This window comes from Saccopteryx leptura, chromosome 3 (assembly GCF_036850995.1).
Source record: "Saccopteryx leptura isolate mSacLep1 chromosome 3, mSacLep1_pri_phased_curated, whole genome shotgun sequence".
NCBI classification, from domain to species: Eukaryota; Metazoa; Chordata; class Mammalia; order Chiroptera; family Emballonuridae; genus Saccopteryx; species Saccopteryx leptura.
The window spans coordinates 95,334,410-95,353,994 of NC_089505.1; the positions used below are offsets into that span (position 1 = coordinate 95,334,410).

Genomic DNA, 19,585 nt, shown 5'->3' on the forward strand with positions numbered 1-19,585 from the left:
TCCTGGCTGGGTCTGGGCCCCCGAAGAAAACTGTCTGGGCTTTCTCCCCTGGGGGAGGAGGGGCTACAGCCTCTTGAAGGTGCCTTTGCTGAGACAAGGCCTTCATCTCTCTACGCCTGGCAGCGTGAGAGCTGGTGACAGGCCCAGACAAATAGGCTGTCACGCAGGGAGTGGGTGTGTGTGCGCACGCACGCGCGCGTATGAGTGCTCATGCGTGTTCTGGAGCATGTGCGTGTGCTCCTCAAGCCCGGAGGGCAGGGAGCGGGGTGGAGGGTGGATCCCCTGCCAGGCTGCAGAGGGCTCGCTCTGCACAGACCTCAGTGATTGTGTATAAAATCTTAGAACTGGCCCTGGCCGGTTGGCTCAGCGGTAGAGCGTCGGCCTGGCGTGCAGGAGTCCCGGGTTCGATTCCTGGCCAGGGCACACAGGAGAGGCGCCCATTTGCTTCTCCACCCTGCCCCCTCTCCTTCCTCTCTGTCTCTCTCTTCCCCTCCTGTAGCAGAGGCTCCATTGGAGCAAAGATGGCCCGGGCGCTGAGGATGGCTCCTTGGCCTCTGCCCCAGGCGCTAGAGTGGCTCTGGTCCGACAGAGCGACGCCCCGGAGGGGCAGAGCATCGCCCCCTGGTGGGCATGCCGGGTGGATCCTGGTCGGGCACATGCGGGAGTCTGTCTGACTGCCTCCCCGTTTCCAGCTTCGGAAAAATGAAAAAAAAAAAAAATCTTAGAACTGTGGCCCGTGAGGACGGGGAGGAACCGGGGAGATCAGAGTCCTGTCCCCTTGAGGTGCAGGTGGGGAAACTGAGTCCCAGCAAGGGGCAGCCTCTTGTTCATGGTCCCACTGTGGGCCCTCTAATCAGGGACTCCTGTCCAGAGTTCTTTTTGATATAACAATATTAGTAGTAAACTTTATCACAGTTTATCATTCTGTGCTGGAGGTAGGACACCTTGTAGGGGTTGTCAAACTTTTTATAAAAACCGCCCACTTTTGCAGTGCTGGTCAACCTGGTCCCTACCGCCCACTAGTGGGCGTTCCAGCTTTCATGGTGGGCCAATCGCAGCGCTGTTTGGTTGCTCTGCTACGCCCACCATGGAAAGCTGAAATGCCCACTAGTGGGCGGTAGGGACTAGGTTGACCAGCACTGCAAAAGTGGGTGGATTTTATAAAAAGTTTGACGACCCCTGCTAGAGATTCCTGGAAAAGCCCAGTGTGAAGCTGATGGTCGAGGCCAGGCGGTTTCGCATTGCACTCAGACGGACGGAAGGGGAACTGCGGAGCCAGAAAGCGGAAAGCGTCGGGCCATTACCCCTTTATCCGAGGCTCACAAAGACAGGCGAGCGAATAAACAAAGGAAAACCGCTATTCGCAGTGGAGGGCAGGGATCAGGAACACTGCGCCTCGCAGTGGCTGGAGAGCAACCTGGGAGCATCGCCCCTGAGGGAAGCACCAGGAGCCTCATGTGGACTATACACACATGGTGCTGCAACATGCTCACTACTAATCAGGCAAAGTGCTTGCAGCTGGCAAACCAGCCAGCAAGCCAAACACAGCTGTTTTCCCCACACCCAGCAAGTGGTGGTGTGGCCAGTGTGCATGTGACCCTTAGGGGTCTCAGACCCTACCTAGCCCTTACCCCAGGCAGCCACAGCCATGCTGTTCCAGGAAAGTGCAGGGTAGAGGTTGCGAGGGTTCTGGAAGCCATCACCACTGTGCCCCCATTTCCTAGTTTGTGGGTGGTCCTAAGGCGGAGGTCGCAGTCCCCACCTTAGCTATAGTGGGGGATCGCCAACGTCTGGCTGCCAGCACTACTCATCTGTGGCCACTGGAGGGCGCCCAAAGCTTTGCATTTTGTGGCTCTGGCGTTCAGGTGAGGGTCAGGTGTGCCTCGTGGAGGCCTGGTTGCATTGTGCTCACTCACTGCTCCTTGGCCCCAGGTGTGTGTGGCCCCAGAGCCCTTTGGAAGCTCTGGAAACTTAAGAGAGAAGCAGGGGGTGGAGAGGATAGCTGTGTCCAGAGTCAGTTAAATTTCAATCCTGCTTGGCCTCTCCCTACTTTGGGCAAATTCTCACCACTCTGGTCCCTATTGTCATTGTCACATTAGTCAGATACAGTCAACACCTGTTTCCACAGACTGTTATGTTATGGCAAATGGCACCAAGCCCTCTGAGCTAACGAGCACCGGGTACTTTCTAGCTGTGTGACTTGGGCTGGCTATTTAAGCTGTGTCTCCGCTTCCTCAGTTGTAAAACAGGGATAAGAATAGAATGCACAGGCTGGGAGTTAAGGAAATAGCTCATGAAAACAGTGCCTGGTGTGCAGATACACAACGGTATGTGGCAACAGCTGTCACCGCTCCCCACTGTGTGCCAACCCTGTGCTAACACTCTTCATTTGATCCCGGCAGCAACAGGCCAGGTGTAGGCATGGTGATCATGCCCATTTTACAGATGAGGAAACTGAGGCTCAGGGAGGTGAAGTAACCTGTCCTAGTTTGTGTGGAAGTTTAGAGGCTGCAGCTAGGATTCTGGCCCAGCCGCCTCTCATGTGCCTGGGCTGGAGAGACCCGGGTGTATGTTGGGAGGAGGGTCCCTATTCCTCAGCTCTTAGCTGAGCTGGGAGTCTGCCAATTTCATTGAATCTTTTATTAAAAATTTTTAATTAAAGTTGATTTTAGAGAGAGAAGCAGGGAGGGAGCGAGGAGAGAGCGAAACAAACATTCATCTCTGTCTGGGCCCTGCCCAGAGATCAAACATGCAACCTTTGTGTATCAAGAGGACCTCTAACCAGCAGAGCTACTCAGCCAGGGCGATTCTAGGTAGGACAGAGAGGGGGAGGCAAACCTGCTTTACAGGTGGGGGATGGGGTGTGGAGGGGGGTGTGGTCGTGGTGGGGGACCTGGTCTCCCCTCAAAGGGCTGTTCCTGCCACACCCCAGGCAGCGGCTCCCACCATATACCCTGGCAGCCCCTCCAGCTCGGCAGACAGCAGTCCACTGTGCCCAATCATGTCACCAGCGGCTGGCTCGGAGGGCAAGGACCCAGTGGAGGGACTGTGGGGTGGCCAGGCACTGGCAAGTCCACAGCGGGCTCCATGCTGCCCACCAGGCCCAAGCACTTCTTCCTGTCTTTCTGGGGGGGTGCCCCACTTCCACCTCATCAACCTCCCTTTCCCACTGGGCACCCTGGCAAGACAGCACGGCCACTGGGGCTCTGTGTGACTTGAGAGAAAAATCAACCTTAGCGAACACTGCTCGCAGGCCAGGGAAGATTCTTGGGCTGGTGGGTGAGCTGAGCGAGCACCCTAGGGGTGGGCAGGGGAGAGCCGTGTGCAGTGCCAGGCAGGTCCCTTGGTTTGCTCCATCTTCAGGGGTGGCGGACTAGGACTGGTTTCTTCTTGAGACTTCCTCCTTCCACACCTGGGGGCGGTGGCGTCTCTGGAGGAGAAGGGTCATCAGAGATTGTGGCAGAGGTGGCGGAGTGCCTTGTGGTAGGCGAGCAGACCTGTGAGAAGGCAAGTGTGTGTGGCAGGAGCGGACAGGAGAGAGAGGGAGAGAGGGAAAGAGGGAAGAGTCCGGGGGAGTACAGCCCCTGCGGGGTGGGACATTAATGAAGGCAGATGGGAAGAGCCACCGTCCCCCTGGGAGGAGGGGGAGGAGCCACAGAAATGGGCAGGCAGGTCATGTGGAGCCAGGCCAGGCCCACTGCTGTAGGTGGACGTCCCCGAGGGTTGTGGAGCCCTGGGCCCTGACCTGCTTCCTTCTTCTCCCAACAGGAGATGTTCCCTGGGACCTGGAGAGCCCTCCCGTGTGCCTGACGGTGGGACCAGGGCCCATCCGCACCCTGCTGAGCCTGGAGGACGCCGTGTGGGCCAGCTGCGGGCCTCAGGTCACCGTCCTGGATGCCACTAGCTTGCAGACTCAGGTACTGGCCTTTCCTCGTGGTTCTGGCCCCTGCGCATGGGGCCATCAGCAGGACACACCTATGCTGACCCTTCTTCCCTTCTTCCTGCCACTGCTCTCAGCTCCCATCTGGGTCCCAGGGATCGGTCAGACTCTGTCAGAGAGCAGGGGGGTCCCACAACCCCTGCCGGGCCGTGTCTCTGCCCCCACCCGCATCCCCAGGGCTGCCGTGAGCGGAAGGGTCCCGCCTACACTGTGACCCGTGTCCTGAGCTCTGTCGCTGCCAGTGGAGGTGGCTGTCCTCACACTGGTGCCTGGGCCTCAGCTGTGCGGAGGGGACAGTCAGTGTGGACCCAGCCATCCTGGAGGCTGGGCTCTTTCAGACAGTGTGGTGGAGGAGGCTGCTAGGACCTGCCTTGCCCTGTGGCGAGCACTGCCCTTGCCTTGGTCCCCGAGGTGAGAGGTGGTCCCTGGTCTCGGTCCTGGCTCAGTGGGGCCCACGCCTATCCTTGACCAACAGCGTTGCTCACCTTGCCTCTCTGCACCCCAGGGCCCATCCTGGGAGGCTGACAGGAGACATGGGCATGGCTCCCCAGTGGTGTTCTGGCAACATTGCAGTCATTTAATTTGTTTGCATTATCAGTTTGGAATGCCACCAAGCCCCGAGTGGAGCTCTGGGTATAGGCTGGCCATCAGAACAGACAGGCCCCCCGGGCAAGCTTCCACTCGAGGGCCAGCTTCCGTCACCCACATGGTCGTCGCTCGTGCCGCTACAAATCAGCTACTCAGCAGCCAGGCTAGAACGCTAGTGGAGTCGGGCCCTTGTGGGATCCCAGGTGACCAGAGCAGATCCTGGATGGTACAGTCCTGGTTTGGCGGCAGGTGGGGGAAACAGGCTCAGGTTGCAGTGGGTGAGCCCCAGGATCCGGGTTGAGCCTCATCTTGATTGAAGCACGCAGCGCGGTCTTCAGTGCAGTGCATGCCGGGCTCTGCGTCCCGGGTCTGCCTCTCACCGGTGGGGGCCTGTGTGCACCCATTTGGGAACACGAGTTTTCCTGTCTGTAAAAGGAGCGTGAGCATCTCTTCCTGGGGTCCTCCTGCCCACAGAGTGAGCTGGTGCTTGGGAGCCACAGTCCTGACCAGCACCAGGAAGTATTGCAACAGCCCCTGGTTCACTTTGTGTGGCTTCCCTGCTACCCTCATGCCCACCCCATCACTTGTCTCCAAGGGCCTCTTACCTCCTCAGCCTCTGGAGAGGAAGCTGAGCCGGAAGGCTGGCTCTCCCAGGGCCTTTGGGGTCCTGGGCCCACCTCGGGCTCAGGCATTCGGGGCCCGTCTCCAGCGCCTTGGCCTGCAACCCTTCCCTGCGCGTCCCCGCATCGACCTCACGCCAGGCCCAGGTGTGTCCGCCCAGCTTCCTCCTGCTGGCCCCCTGCACAGGCTCTGACCCAGCCCGGGAGGGGAGCCCAGCTAAACGCTAGGGCCCAGGTTAGGGCAGTGGCGGCAGGGGGTACTTTCAGAGGCCACCACTGTGATGGCGGAGAGGCATCCTGCCCACAGGGGGCCTCCAGTCTAATGAGGGAGACGCAGTGTGCCCTTGCCCGTTCCCCAGACCGGTGGAGGAGACACCGTTGAGCCCAGAGACGCGGAGAATGGGGAGCAGAGAGGACTGGATGGGACAGCACTGGCTCTCAGGGGACATTCTCCTGTGCTCTGCCGTCAGGGGGAGTTAGACAGAAGGGGGAGGAGGCAGCCAAAGAAACTGTGAGGCAGACTGGGAACTGACAGGTGTTTCTGGAAGGATCTTCCGAGGAAGGTCTGGCGGACCTGGGAACCACAGTCCTGAGGGAGCAGAGAAGTTGGCCGTGGACGGCTGGGGAGGGGTGTAGGCAGCAGGGTCTGAGGAGCTGGGGAAAGCCGGGCCCATGTGGCCTCTCCCAGGCCACAAGACTCCGGAGGGGGCGGATGTGGGAGGCACCATCAAAGGCTCAGCCTCCATCTCTTTCCTGCCTGTGCCCACCTTGGGTCCGCTGGGCACCCTGCCCTTGGAGGTGTGTGTTTGCCAGTGGCCGCTTCAGTTGGGACCCTGGCCTTGCCCCTGCCAGGCTTTCAGCCCATGGACAAGGCACCAACCGAGCCTTCCTGGGCCTCAGTGACTCCATCTGTAGAAGGGGACCTGGGGGAGTGGGTGAGAATGTTTACGTGAAAGGACTATTTCACACATCGCCTGACACAAAGTAAGTTTTCAATGAACACTGGCGATCATTATAATTATTTGCCTAATTTGAGTCCTTGTTGCTGTATTATGTGGTTTACTTGGAAAATCTAGCTGCTTCCTCAGATTCCGTGTTGTTGGGCATGTGTCCACAGCTCACTGTGGGTCTGCATCTTCTCCCCGCACGGGCAGGAGTGCTTCCTCCCGCCGACAGCCGTCCTAGGAGCGGAGACAGACGGACGCAGGGAAGCACAGGGGCCTGGCCGGGCCCTGCCCACCTTCGTGGAGTCTTCCCCTTGCCAGCCACCGAGCAGTCCTGCCCCAGTGCCGCGCCTCAGCTCTGGCCGTACTGTCCCTGGGGCTGAGCAGCCACCAGGCTCCAACTTGAGGCTGCAGTGATTTAAGATTAGTTCTGGACCAGCTGCTCCTACGACGGGGATCAATATGGCCTTTCACCTGCCTTGCACACCATGGAGGGTGCCGGAAAGTGCTGGGTGCGGGAGGGGGAGGGCGGATGGAGGAGAGGGGGTGAGGGAGGCTGCGAAGGGGGCCAGAGGGAGCAGGCACCCGGGCTGCAGCCAGGGAAATGGGAGGGTTTGTGTGGGCAGCTCGCCTTCCGCACACACAATCCTTGGGCACGGTAACGAGGTGGTCGCCATGCATATTTAATAAAGCCGCTCTCCGCTGCTGCTTAGAAGGGAGAGAAAGCCTCCCGCCCTAGTGCCCTGGCTCTGGAAACAGCTTGGTCTGGCTGCCGCTAATGACCTCCCGATCTGCATGGCCGCTCCACGTTTGTCTGCTCTCGGTGCCTTGCACGGCCAGACAGGCTCGGAGGGGGCCTGGAGATGGGGCTACTGCGGCTGGGCACGTGTGCCTAGGGCTCAGCCCCTGCAGGGAAGGGCACCGGGCGGTCTTTGCAGCAGAATGCCTGCCTCTCTTCAGAGGGAGGACCTGCTTACTGCAGATCCCCCCATGGCCCGGAAAAGTCCGCCTGGGGATTTGAGATACTTGGAGCTGCTCAGGGCTCCAAGCCTGGGGAAGTGTATTACGGACTGAGGGTGTAGCTGGTGTGGCTCTGGCCCAAATTCCAAGACATAGGGGGTTAATCCGGGGACCGTGTTACCTCCAAGGAGTGCTCCTTGGTTTCTCTCATGTCCAGGAAGTAATAATAACCAACACGTATTGAGTACTTAATGTGGACCAGGTATGGGTTTCAGTACTTTGCGTGAATAACCTCATTTGATCCTCAAACCACTCTGAGATGAGTGCTATTATTATTCCCACCTTACAGGTGAGGAAACAGAGGCACAGAGAGGTTAAGTGACTTGCCCAAGGTCACACAGCTAGAGGGAGGCTGATTTGGGCTCTGAGCACAGGCATCCCACACCTGTGCTCTTAATCTCTGTGCCGGCCACCCCGGGAAGCTGCAGGCTCGGTCTCTTTTGGGCTGCATCGTCCCCTGCGGTGTCTGTCTCGTCTTATGGTAACTCTTGGGAATGCCCACTTGTTTATGCACCTGCTTTTTCCACCAACGTGTCTTCCAGACCTGGGGTTGCATCCTGTTCACATCTTTTCCCAGCATCTGTCTAGCTCATGTAGCTCACGTGGCGGGTCGTGGAGGACGGACAGGTGGTGTCCTGCTGTCCAGGCCCTCATGTCGGGTGCTGGAGGGATAGACACGAATGGGACCTGGCCGCTGTCCCTCGGGAGATCAGAGTCCAGCGTGGGATGGTCAGTGTCAGCCGGGATGAGGAGGCCCATGGGGAGCCCAGCTGGGCAGGGATGGGAGCAGGGGAGGTTCTGGAGGACAGAATCCCCGAGGACGCTGGGCACCGAGGGTGCAGGGAGAGAGGAGGCAGGGAGGATGCTCTGGGCAGAGAAAGCCCCGTGGGCCAAGCCGGGGCCAGAGGTCAGCCGGGGTGTGTGGCACTCGGGGTGGTGTGGATGGCCCCCTGGGGGAGGGGCTTCCCAGGTGGGCCCACCTTGGGCTGTCTCCGTTAGGCCCGCTTGGCCCCTGCTGGCTGTCCCTGACCTTGCTGAGCCTGTCTCCCGTGGAGCAGCGCCTGCAGTCTGTCTCCGGGTTTGACACTTGCCCACCAACTGCTTGTTCAGCTCCTTGATCCCAGCGGAGGCAGCAGCGAGGCTGTTAAATAATAATGTAGCTCGCCCGGGCCTGTGTCAACACCGCATCCTCCGTGTTCATTATCGAGATCGGCGGCCACCTTCAAAGTCTAATCCAGTCGTCTGGAGTTCATTTTAACCGATTGCTGGAGGGGAAAACCGGCTGTGGGATGATTGTGGCATCTTTATTAAAGAAAACTTACTGGGGACAGCCTGAAAGGAGGGGTGTGGGGTATACTCTGCCAGCTGGGGGTCTGGACACCGGGCAAGGCTTGCTCCCTGATATGGCTTGGGCTGGGGTCTCTGCCTCACTCCTGCTCATAGGCATGAGTGGATGCCCATCATAGGATGGGGGCTGGGCTGTGAGTGTGCTCTATGTGATTGGAGCCTTCTGTCACTGCAGAGAGAACAGCTGGACCCATTTTATAGACGGGGAAGTGGACCAGGAGGCAGGCCTTTGGACTCACGGTCTGCGGCCTCTGTCACACTGTCACACTCAGCCATGCTGATCCCTCTGTTGGCCTCTGAACATATTAAGCTCCTTCCCACCACCGGGCCTGGTCGGTCTTGTCCGCGGGTGTGCCTCGGGGACAGGCCCAGCGCCGCCTCTCCGCCCGTGCTGGTGGCAGAGCACGAGGATGTCCTTCCCCGGTAGGGCAGGTCCCCAGGAGGAGCTGGGGGAATGTGCTGTGACACCGTACTCTTTCTGGGTGGGAGGTTGAAAATCTGGGCAGGAGGGGGCTCAAGGCACCTCGGTCAGCTAGAGAGGTGTCCTGGGAGGGACTGTGCCTTCGAAGAAGCAGGGCAGACAGGTCACACCTGGAGAAGGCGGGAGGGACTTTGGTAAAGAGCTGGCCAGAGGGTCTTGTGCCCGAGGGCAGTCACTACCACAGGGCAGAGTGATTTGGGCAGGGGGGACATATGTGGGTGGGACAGCTGTGTCACACAGGGGTCCCTCCTCTGACCTGTGTCCTCCCCAGAGAGCCTTGAGATGTTTCCATGGCAATCCGTTTTCTCCCAGAGCCCCCTTGGTGCTCCGGCTCTGCCTGGAAAGTGCCAGAACATAGACAAGCTGTGCCCATGTTTGGGTACCAGGCCTGGTTCCTGCCGTCGGGGCTGTTCCCGGGGTGAATCGAGGCAACCCTCTTCTTCCCTAAGACCCGGCTCCCCACCCTTGGAGAAGCCTGTTGGGACCACCGCCCCTCCTCCGCACGCCCTGGGTCACACCCCTGTGACCCACCGGCTGCTGCAGCACCCTCCGTTCCCTTTCGCATCAGTGGCTACAGTAGCACTTTGACATTTTGGGGACAATCACCAGGTTAACCTGGTGTCCGCTCTGTAGATCAGGACACGCCTGGTTTGCTCTCACTGCCTCGAGGTGCCCTGGTGCCGAGACCAGGCTGACGCACAGTAGGTGCTCAGTGAGAGGCTGTGGAGGACAGAGGGCTCTCACCTCTGGGAAATGGGCTGCTGTGGTGGGTCAGCTAAGGGCGGGAGGGAGATGCAGGCAGAGCAGTTGACCCAGGGCTTGGTTTTAACTGGTTTCCGAGCCCACCTAACGCGCGCCTCCCATCGTCTCCTGAGCACCTGCCTCTGATACCGACGCTGATGCCTTTTGTCACTAAGCACATCAGCCGAGGACACCAGCGGCCCTCAGATTTCCCCCTGCCCCCCACAGACGCGCCTTCCCCACCCTTAATTTTCATGTTTAGTGCCCAAACTTAGTTTGCATGTATTAGCTGTTGTAAATCTATCATAACAGTGTGATGCGGCATGAATAATGCATCACTGGGCTGTATTAGTTTTCTGTCTCCTATCTTATTTATGACACAAAACGGGTGGGAATTTGCAAAAGCGAAATCCAGGCGCAGGGCTTCTTGGGTAATGGTATGCAAATTAGCACGAGGGCGGAAAGATTCACCAAGTTCTCTGGTCAGGGGGAGCTGCCAAGGCGGGGCCCCATGTTCGGGCCACGAAGCCTGCAGGTTAGGGTCACATCACTCCACGCAGGCATCTCAGTTCAAGAGTCTTGCCTTAATTTGTGTGTGTGTGTGTGTGTGTGTGTGTGTGTGTGTGTGTGTGTGTGTGATGGTTACTGCTGTCATCCTTTTTTTTTTTCAAATTACAAGTTGGCAGGTGAAACTTGAGAAATCGATTTTTCCAAAGGTTGTGGAGACTTCCCTGGAGGCTCCGCCAGTAACAAGTTCCAGGAGGGTGAGCATTTTTCTGGCAGCATGAAAGATTGAAGTTAGATGTTAAGAAGAACTTCCTTTCAGGTCGCTTGTGAAGGACAGCGTGTGGGGGTGGGTTTGGGGCCCCTGGGAGAGCCGGGGGTAGGGGGGCTCAGGACCATGGTTGCTGACTCTGCTCCCCAGTCTGAGGTTGTGAGGAAGTATCTCAGGGCATGTGTGGTGGGGCTGGGGATGTCTAAGTACAGGGCTCCAGGCCTCTTCTCTCCTCATCTGGAAGAGCTCAGGTCTTTCTTGTACCCTGTATTAGGTCCCTCCCACCACCAGTCCTGGAAGGTTTAGTTGGTTAAAGGATTTCGTGGTTGAAAAGAAAAGTGGTTTGAAGCTGTTCACTCAGGAACAAGTTCTGTGAAGCCATGGAGGAGAAAAGGGAGACAGCAGGGGGAAGGCAGATGAGAGGGGACCTCATGGAGAGAATGGGCAGGGGTGGAGCCGGAGGTGAGTGGGGGCAGACGATGGCAGTCCTCCTGGGCCCCTGCCTCCTCAGTGTTTCTGGCTGTCAGGGTCTGTCTGTTCTTCTCTCCACACCACTCCTCCACGTCTCCCCACCCCTTTGCTGTCATTCTGCCTTCTGACCACTGCTGCAGCGGTCGGGGCGGACAGACACCCAAGGAGCAGCTGCCCGACCCCCTGGGACTTGGCAAGGACACAGGGCCATGGACAGACCCGCTGGATGTCCGGCCCTGTGCTGGGCCTCGACACAGTGGAGGCTGAGGTCGCGAGCCAGAGCTGGGCCGTGGGTGTAATCACGGACTGGATACAGTCACACGGGCAGAGGTTCGGGCCGTCCGGTGCTTAGTGCTCACGCAAGCCGTTTGGTGCTGTCATTGCAGGCTGGCATCCGGGCTGGGGGAAGATGTGCCTGGTGGGGACCTGCTGGAGAAGAATTTCTGATTTCCCCTGCTGCCTTGTCTGAGCTGGCTTGGGTGGTGGTCTTTGTGAGCTCGGGACCTGAGCTGGCTAGCTTCGGCCCCTGGCTCTACCACTGATTGCCTCAGTTTCCCCACCTGTGAAATGGGATTAATTATAGAACCTACCCCAGGACTAAGCTTGATGTATGTAGAGCACAGAGTAGGTGCTAGCAACCATTCCATGGTGATTACAGGACTTGGTCAAGGTCACAGGGAACACCCAGCAGGTGGTGGAGCCAGGATCTCGGTGTTTATGACTCCCGTGCCCCGGCCCGAGGCCTGTGGTCGGTCCATGGTGTTTGGCAGATGTGAGTCTGCCTTCACCTTTCCATAGGATTGCAGATTATTTGTGAGCAGAGACACTGTCTGGTTCCCTCCATATTTTTCTATGGTGCAAGTGCAGGTGTTGAGCTGACTTCTCTTTTGTTTTCCTTCTCCTCCGGCGGCCCTCCTCCCTTCCTCCCTTCGTTGCTCCCTCCCTCGCTCCTGTACCAGCTCTTCCCTCTGCATATGCTCTGAGCTGCTCCCAGCTACCCAGCCCCATCACCTGTTGGCCTTTGCATGCCACTGTGCTCTGATGGCCAGAGGCAAAGGACCCAGGCTAGGTCTACACGTGCAGCTGGGTCTGCCCCTCGGAGCTGGGGAGCTAACAGAGCACAGAGCAGCCACAGGTAGACACTAAGGATCATGTTCTGAGGCCTGCTGCTGCGGCTCTCTCCAGAGCCAAGACCCAGCCACGCCTCTTCCTGCTCCTGGCCCAGGGGTGGGAACTGAGCAGAACTTCAGTCCCTGGTCCTGGCATTGGGCTCCAGCTGTGGTCCCTGTCCTGAGGAACCTGCCCCTCTGGGGTGGGTGTGGTGGGGAGGTCCCAGGGTTGGCAGAGACCACCCCCATTCCTAGTGAGTTAACCCTTATTGAAACTCACTCGTCTCCGTGGCTGTTCCAGGCTCTTAGCAAGCAGCAACTCATGTAACCTTTACAGTATCCTTCTGCGGTAGTCATCTCATTACGCCCATTTTAAAGTTGAGGAAACTGAGGCAGGAGGTGGTGGAGCCGGGACTTGAACCCTGATAGTCTGGCTCTGAGCCTGTGGCCTCACTGCCTCTCCCAAGCAGGAAGCACTGCTCTCAGGCCGCAGTGAGAGTTATCCAGAAGGCGGACTGGGCACACTGCGCTCGGCCTGCTGTGTCCAGGACCGTTCGCTCTGGCTCTGAGCCTAGCTGTCTCACCTGGGCGGGGGCTCAGGGCTCCCTCCTCCTTGTGGGGGTTGCAGACCCTGTGAGGTGAGCTGAGCTGTGTGACTGCCACCCGGGCACAGACAGGTGCCGGAGATGTACGTCCTGTCTCTACTGCTTGGCCTTCACGGAGTCCCCGCAGTGGCTGGGCCAGGGGCAGGCACCTGGCGGACCACCAACCAGTTCAGCCTGGGCACCTACTTGTACGGGGCAAGGCTGGAGCGGCTGCCACACAAGATCATGCCAAGATGCTCGGTGGCCCTGGTGGCCGCCGGCCCAGCCTCCCTCCTCAGGTGTCCATGGAGAGGGACCGCTACGCTGGCTTACATAATTGAAGGAAACAAAAGGAGATTAAATAGTACTAACGAGTAGAATATCAATAGCCCAGGTTCTGAGATGCTTTTATTTTCCACTTCCTCCTGAACAGCCGGGTGCGCAGGAGGATTTCAGTTTTTGTTTTTTTAATTAATTTATTGTGTTTACATAGATTCTAGTGCCCCCCCCCGAATTCATCCTCCCCTCCCCCGTGTGCCCCAGCACATCCCCCCCTGTCTCCCTCCCCGTAGCACCCTCCCCCCTTCCCTCCAGGATTTGCTTTTCTGCTCTCATCCCATCCTATCAGCCTGTCACCCCCTTCCCCTCTGTCCGCTTTCCTTCTCAGTTTGTTTTGTTTTTAAAGGCAGAAGGTCAGCGTGGCCCATGTGGCCGCAGCAGGACAGCCTCCCTGGAGTGGCACTTTCTGTGCCTTGGTCAGGGCCATGGTTAGGTAGCCAGGGGTCAACCCCAACCTCTGTACCTACCTTTCTTATGTGCTATGTGACAAATAGGCTTTAACGCAGGAAAGTTTAACTTTGGGATGGCTGCTTGGCCATCTTTCTAGGAAAAGACACCAGAGACACTAAAGTTTGCACAATCAATTTCAGAATGGGATGTTGAAAGTTTGGGACTGGCTCTCAGGCTTGGAGCTGATGGGGACGTCTATCCTTCTGTCCCTTCTTGATTTCTGTGGTGGCCCTGAGTTAGGAGAGCCCAGCATTCGGTGAAGTTTCTTATTTGTCAGGAATGACCTTACCGCCGCTTTGCAGATGAGTCAACTGAGATCCAGAGATGTAACTGACCGCGGGGAGGGGGGAGGTGGTGCCTCCATCAGAAATGCACAAGGAAGGACGGATCTGCTCTGGACACCAAGCCCCTTGACCTTGACCGGGTTCTGAAGGCAGAGTGTTTAGGCACCAGATGGGACCCACGTGAAGGTGTTGGTGCATGGTTCAGATGGGCTGTGAGCTTTGGAGTCCCAGTAGGGTGACCAGCTGTCCAGGTTTGCCCAGGAAGAGGGGCTGGATGTCCAGGTGCTACAACCGGGGTCTCCCTGGGCAAACTGCGATGAGTCGGTCACCCTAAGCTGAAACACTGGCTCCCCCCCCCACATTGGCTAAGCACGGTGACATTGTGACTGTCATTTACCCTCTCATTCTGTCCCCTCGGCTGTGAAATGTTGACAAGAATAAGGCAGATAAAGGGAAGGAGGTTGTTGTGCTAATTGTCTTTAAAGCTGGACCGTGCCTGCTCAGTGCAGCCGCCGGAGCGTGACCTCTGGGTCTCAGTCCCCAGCCCGGCCTCTGGCTGACGGAGTGACCCCACACTGCTGATTTCTGGAAGCTTCAGTGTCCTGCCCATTAGGTGAGGCTGGAATGCTGGTGCAGTGGCGACAAGTGGAGGCAGAGGTGTTGAGCGGCTGGCGGGTGTTCTGGGGCTGATCTCAGGGTCCGCGCTGGGGCCTCCTAGGCCAGCGTGTTCTGACTGAGCAGAGGGTGGGAGGCAAGAGCCCCTGCTCACCACACACCCCGTCTGGGCGCTCGGCCGGAGAGTGCCAGGCGTGAGCACTGAGCTTAGGTTCTGCAGGTCAGGCCCGTGCCTAGCTCGTCCTCTGCCTAGTGGGCCTCCTGGGCTCATGGCGTCCCTTTCCTGGGTGTGTTCCTCGTCTTTCATAGGAGTCTCTGCGAGTATGGGATACTGCAGCCTGGGAAGGGCCCGGCGCACAGTAGGTGCCCAGCAAGCAGCAGCTGCCAGCTCTCTGCCGTTGCCTCGGCAGCCCCACCCCCACCCCGAAAGCCACAACATTCTTCCCCGGCTCCTTGGTGTCATCTTAGCTCTAATGACTTTGAATTCTGAGCCGCTCACCTGGGAATTTATAGAAACCAAGCACAGAAGTGTCACCTGGAGGCACATAAATATTGTACGAACAGGAGGTTGGGCTGTGTCAGCACTATTTGGGGCGGTATCGCTCACCCGAAGCCCTCTGTGCAGACGCCTGCAGAGGGGCTGCCGTGAGGCTGCAGGGAGGAGGCGGAGGGGACAGGGGACGGTGTGGGCGCGGGACCCCTGGTTTCTCCCGGGCTCCGCCCACCAGCCCCGACCTCAGCCAGCATGCCTGCAGCACTCGTGGTGTGTGCTCCGTCCCTGGACGGATGAGAGGGGAGACCAGCCACCTGGCCAGAGATGAGCGGGTACTGGGAAGCACACCCAGCCCCTCCCTGCTGGCTGCCAGCTTTTTTTTTTTATTATTCACATTGCAATTTTGGTTTATTTCCTTCTAGACATTTTTCCAGTGCATACATTTTAGAACAGTTATGCTGTATATACTTATAATTTACCCTGACTTTTTAAAAATTTTTATTAATTTTAATGGGGTGACATCAATAAATCAGGGTACATGTGTTCAAAAAAACCATGTCTAGCTTATCTTGTCAATCAATTATGTTGCAAAATCAGATTGTCCTCCGTCACCTTCTATCTAGTCTTCTTTGTGCCCCTCCCCCTCCCCCTTCCCCTGCTGGCTGCCAGCTTTTAATTATTATATTTTAATAACATTGCCTACTCCCCTATCCCAATGTTTTATTTGAAAAATAAAAAAATTTAAAACTACAGGAAAGTTGAAAGAATAGTACAATGAGCAGACATACATTCTTCACCTCGTAAACCAACTGTTAACATTTTGCTGTAATTCCTGCCCCCACCCCCATATTATACCTACGCACACACCCTTCTTTTCGGGTAAACCATTTAAAAGTCAGTTGTAGACATCATTGCCCTTCACACTCGAACACTTGCGCATGGCTCTCTTCCATAACTTCAGTAGCATTTACCATCCTGAGAGATTTAACATCAATGTGCTGTCCATATGCACGTTTTCTCAGTTGTCCCCAAAATAGCTTTCGTAGCTTCTCCCCCAGCCCCACCCAGGATCCAGCTGGGACCGCACATTGCATTTGGTTGTCATGTTTCTTTAGTCTCCCTTTGATCTAGAATAATCCCTCTGCTTGTGTGTGTGTGCATCCATGATGTGGACTTTTGTGAGACGTCCAAACCAGCGTCTTCTAAAAAGTACCATGATCTGGAATATGGCCTGATTGTTTCTTCCTGATGAGATTTGAATGCTTGGCCAGATTCTTGGACAGATGCCACTTCCTGTTGCATCACCCAAGGAGGCGGGACGTGCAGCATGGCCCCGTCCTTGGTCACGGGGTTATGGTGGGTCCGCCAGGTCTCCCCATCATAAAGGTACCCAGACTCCCTTTGTAATTACTAGGTCACCTGCAGGTGGTTCTTGGAGAATCTGTGAACATCCTGTTTCTCAGCAGTCACCCCAAACTTTCATTGTTTAAAGAGTTCTCTTTTCTCCCACTCAACCACTTTATCCCCCACCCCCTTTAACTATTTGTACTATAGATGAGTAGGATCTTTTAAAAGTCTTGTGTGTTATAGTCTAAGGCACTCACTATTATTATTATTATTTTTTTATTCAGCGAGAGAATGGGAGGCAGAGACAGACTCCTGCATGCATCCCAATTCGGATCCACCTGGCAAGCCCACTAGGGGGCGATGCTCTGCCCATCTGGGGCATTGCTCTGTTGCTCAGCAACTGAGCTCGTCTCAGTGCCTGAGGCGGAGGCCATGGAGCCATCCTCAGCGCCCGGGGCCAACTCACTCCAATCAAGCCATGGCTGCAGGAGGGGAAGAGAGAGAGAGAAAGAGAGAGAGAAATGAGAGGGGGAAGGCAGGAGAAACAGATGGGTGCCTCTCTTGTGTGCCCTGACCAGGATTCAAACCCAGGACATCCACATGCCAGGCTGATGCTCTACCACTGAGCAAACTGGCCAGGGCCTTGTCACTATTATTTTTGATGTTCAAATTGTCTCAAATTTGACCAGTAGGAACCCCTTGGTTCTGGCTGCTGGTCCTTTGGACACTCCCTGTCATTCCCTGAGCTCTTCCCTGCTTTGCTGCATGGGGAGCAATTCTGGGCTCCACTGTATCCACCCTGTCCTCATCATCCATTTCTACGGAGTACCCTGACCGGTTCCCGTCTGCGGGGATGGGGTGTATAAATCAAGATTTGGTGCTCACTGCTGCTGGTGAGACACTGCGTCCAGACCCTTTCAGTGCACAGAGCCAGGAGGAAAATCAGAAGTCCGTACCGAGACTGTAGGACTTCACCCTGACCCCTGTCGTTCCACACGTGGCTCCTTTCTCCCTGTGTAGCCCGACAGTAACACCAGCGTACTTCAGTCACCCCTCGTGGATTTAGAGTAGCTGTGCCTGTCTCCCTCCCTTCCCAAGCCCACTGAGCAGAGTTCAGGATTTCTTTGCAGACTTTGTTGTCCTTAAACAAGGACGAAGGGTGTATCTTCCAAGCGCTGAGTCACCGGGCCACTTGAATCAACTTTTTTCTATGTGGATGTGACCATGTTCCAATAAAATTTGATTCACCGAAAGAGGCGGCTGGTTGGCGTCGCCCGAGGGTCGTTGTTGGCAGCCCTCTGGCCCAGAGCATCAGCAGTTCCTGGCACAGGGTGAGCAGGTGGTGACTAGCCATACCAGGACCGTAGGGGCCGAGTGGCCAGGAGGTGCCGGGCCTTCGGAACCCAGAGGAGGGGCACGATTGGGCTGATGGTGGTAGGCCTTTCTCAGGGACAAGCAGGATAGAGGCCACATGGAGGGTAAGGTGGCCCCCCCACTCTTGGGTCCCCAAGACTGGCCAAAGATTAGAGGAGGGGTCTGGAGGTGAGAAATAGGCAGCCACGAGCTGGGTTGGGGTGACAGGTGGGCAGTGTCTCACCTGGCCCCGGTCAGGAGGACAGCAGAGCTGGCTGGGCAGGCAGCCTCCCTTGGCAATTTCTGAGCTCCTTTCTGGGCAAGTGAATACCCAGCTGGGAGACAAAATAAGCTGTGTGGCTTGTCAGCACCGAGCCCGGGGGAAGCCAGGGCTGGGCCTCGTGCCGCCCCCCACCCCCGGATGCTGTGCTCGGCTTCCTCAGCCCCCCTTGTTGGGCACCTGTGATGCTGGCATGTCACTGCTCCTGTCCTGTGTGCCCAGGAGCCCCAGCCAGGACTCTGGAGACCTGGCTCCTGTGAGCAGGCTCCTGGCACGGGGAGGGGTGCTGGGGACCGCAGAGAGAACTCGGGTACAGGGGGCTGGGGCCACGGCACTGCTGTTCATATGTGCTTTTGCCCTTCCCCACCCGCCCTACTCATGCAAAGCCCTCTGGGCTCGGAGACAGACTTGTTACGCCTCTGGAGAAATGAGCCTGGATTTCTACTGCTGACTTCTCTTTTAATTAGATTCTGACAGCAGCATGCAGGGCTGGCTGGCTGCAAGTTCAGGTGCAGCTTTCTGTGGTTCCAGGCCTCTCGGTTCGGCTTTTTTCAGAGGCAGGAAGTGCTCACTTGTCCGCAGGAGCCGGGCAGGAGTCTCGCTGCACACGTGTGGGCGCGCATCGCCTTCCTGATGGTGCGTGTGTCGGCACATTCGTGTACGAGTGTGTGCGAGCTGCCTTTGCAGAAGCCTGGACAAGGCGTGTTGGGCACCCCCTTCCATCCTGGTCCCCATCCGCTTGCCCAGCTGTTCGCTGAGGGCGGGCGCTACTATGGGAGGTCAGGTTGGACTCGAGTGTCTCACCTGTGATTGGGGTTGGGGGTTCCTCGGTGGCCCTTTCTCAGCAGGGCCCCTCGGGGGGGGGGGTGTCCTGTTAGAACCAGGTGAACCAGGTGTTCTGCCGGTGCGTGGGCCTTCGGGAAGGTTGTCTGCAGTGCCGGCTGGTCCAGGAAGGTAACATCCCCCCACCAGGGTTCCCCCGAAGGATGAGCCTCTCAAGAAAAGAGGACTGTGGCGGCTGGGTGAGAAAGGGGACGGGATTAAGCAAAACAAACCGACAAACAAAAACTCAGACACAGACAACAGTGTGGTGACAGCCAGAGGGAGAGGGGGTGGGGGAGGGAGAAGAGGGGGGGGGGGCCAGACGGTGATGGAGGAGACCTGACCAGGGGCGGTGCGCACACAATACTATGTACAGGTGATGTGTTATAGAATTGTACACCCGAAACCTATATAATTTTGTTAACCAAGGTTACCCCGATAAATTTAATTAAAAACCGGAAAGGAACTAGGAGGCAGCACTGCCAGGGCTCTGGGCAGCAAATTTGAGGAGAAGGCCAGAGAAATGGAAATTCCACCAGCCCCATACTTCAATGGACGGGGCCCGGCTTTGTGGCGGCGGCTGGGAGGGGTTTGTCCTCCCTCAGATTCCAGAGGCTCCCTGGCTGAGCCTCCCAGCACCCGGGCCCTCGCTGGGGTGGGGGTCGGGCACCAAGGAAAGAGGGACAGAGCTGGCCCCCAAGGAGCCCCCAATCTGAGGGAGGAAACAGCTCCCTGGCCTCTGAGCATGCCCAGCCTGATGAGACCCCCTTCTCGCCCCTGGGGATCCCCCACTTCGATGGACACATGTGCCCCCCACCCCAGTCACAGATGAGGAACTTCCTGTCTGGGAGGGAGCTAAGCTGCTTCTCTCAGGGTCCCCCCAGTAGGGGAGCTGTAGAGCCCCACCTCCCGACAGCAGGACCTCTTTCCGCCTCTTCCCCACCCCTCCTCTGGGATCCTTGGCTTTCCTGTTCCCACAGCC

General features: G+C 57.4%; 1 protein-coding gene across 13 annotated transcripts in view; it reads left to right on the forward strand.

Moving 5' to 3' along the window:
- The window catches only part of ARHGEF10L (Rho guanine nucleotide exchange factor 10 like), a 170,888-nt gene that overhangs the window by 137,850 nt on the left and 13,453 nt on the right, over window positions 1-19,585 (forward strand). For all 13 annotated transcript variants that reach the window (XM_066375213.1, XM_066375215.1, XM_066375211.1 and 10 more), the window contains one exon: window positions 3,769-3,917. In XM_066375213.1, the coding sequence (XP_066231310.1) occupies window positions 3,769-3,917 (149 nt within the window). The remainder of the gene's footprint in view (window positions 1-3,768; window positions 3,918-19,585) is intronic.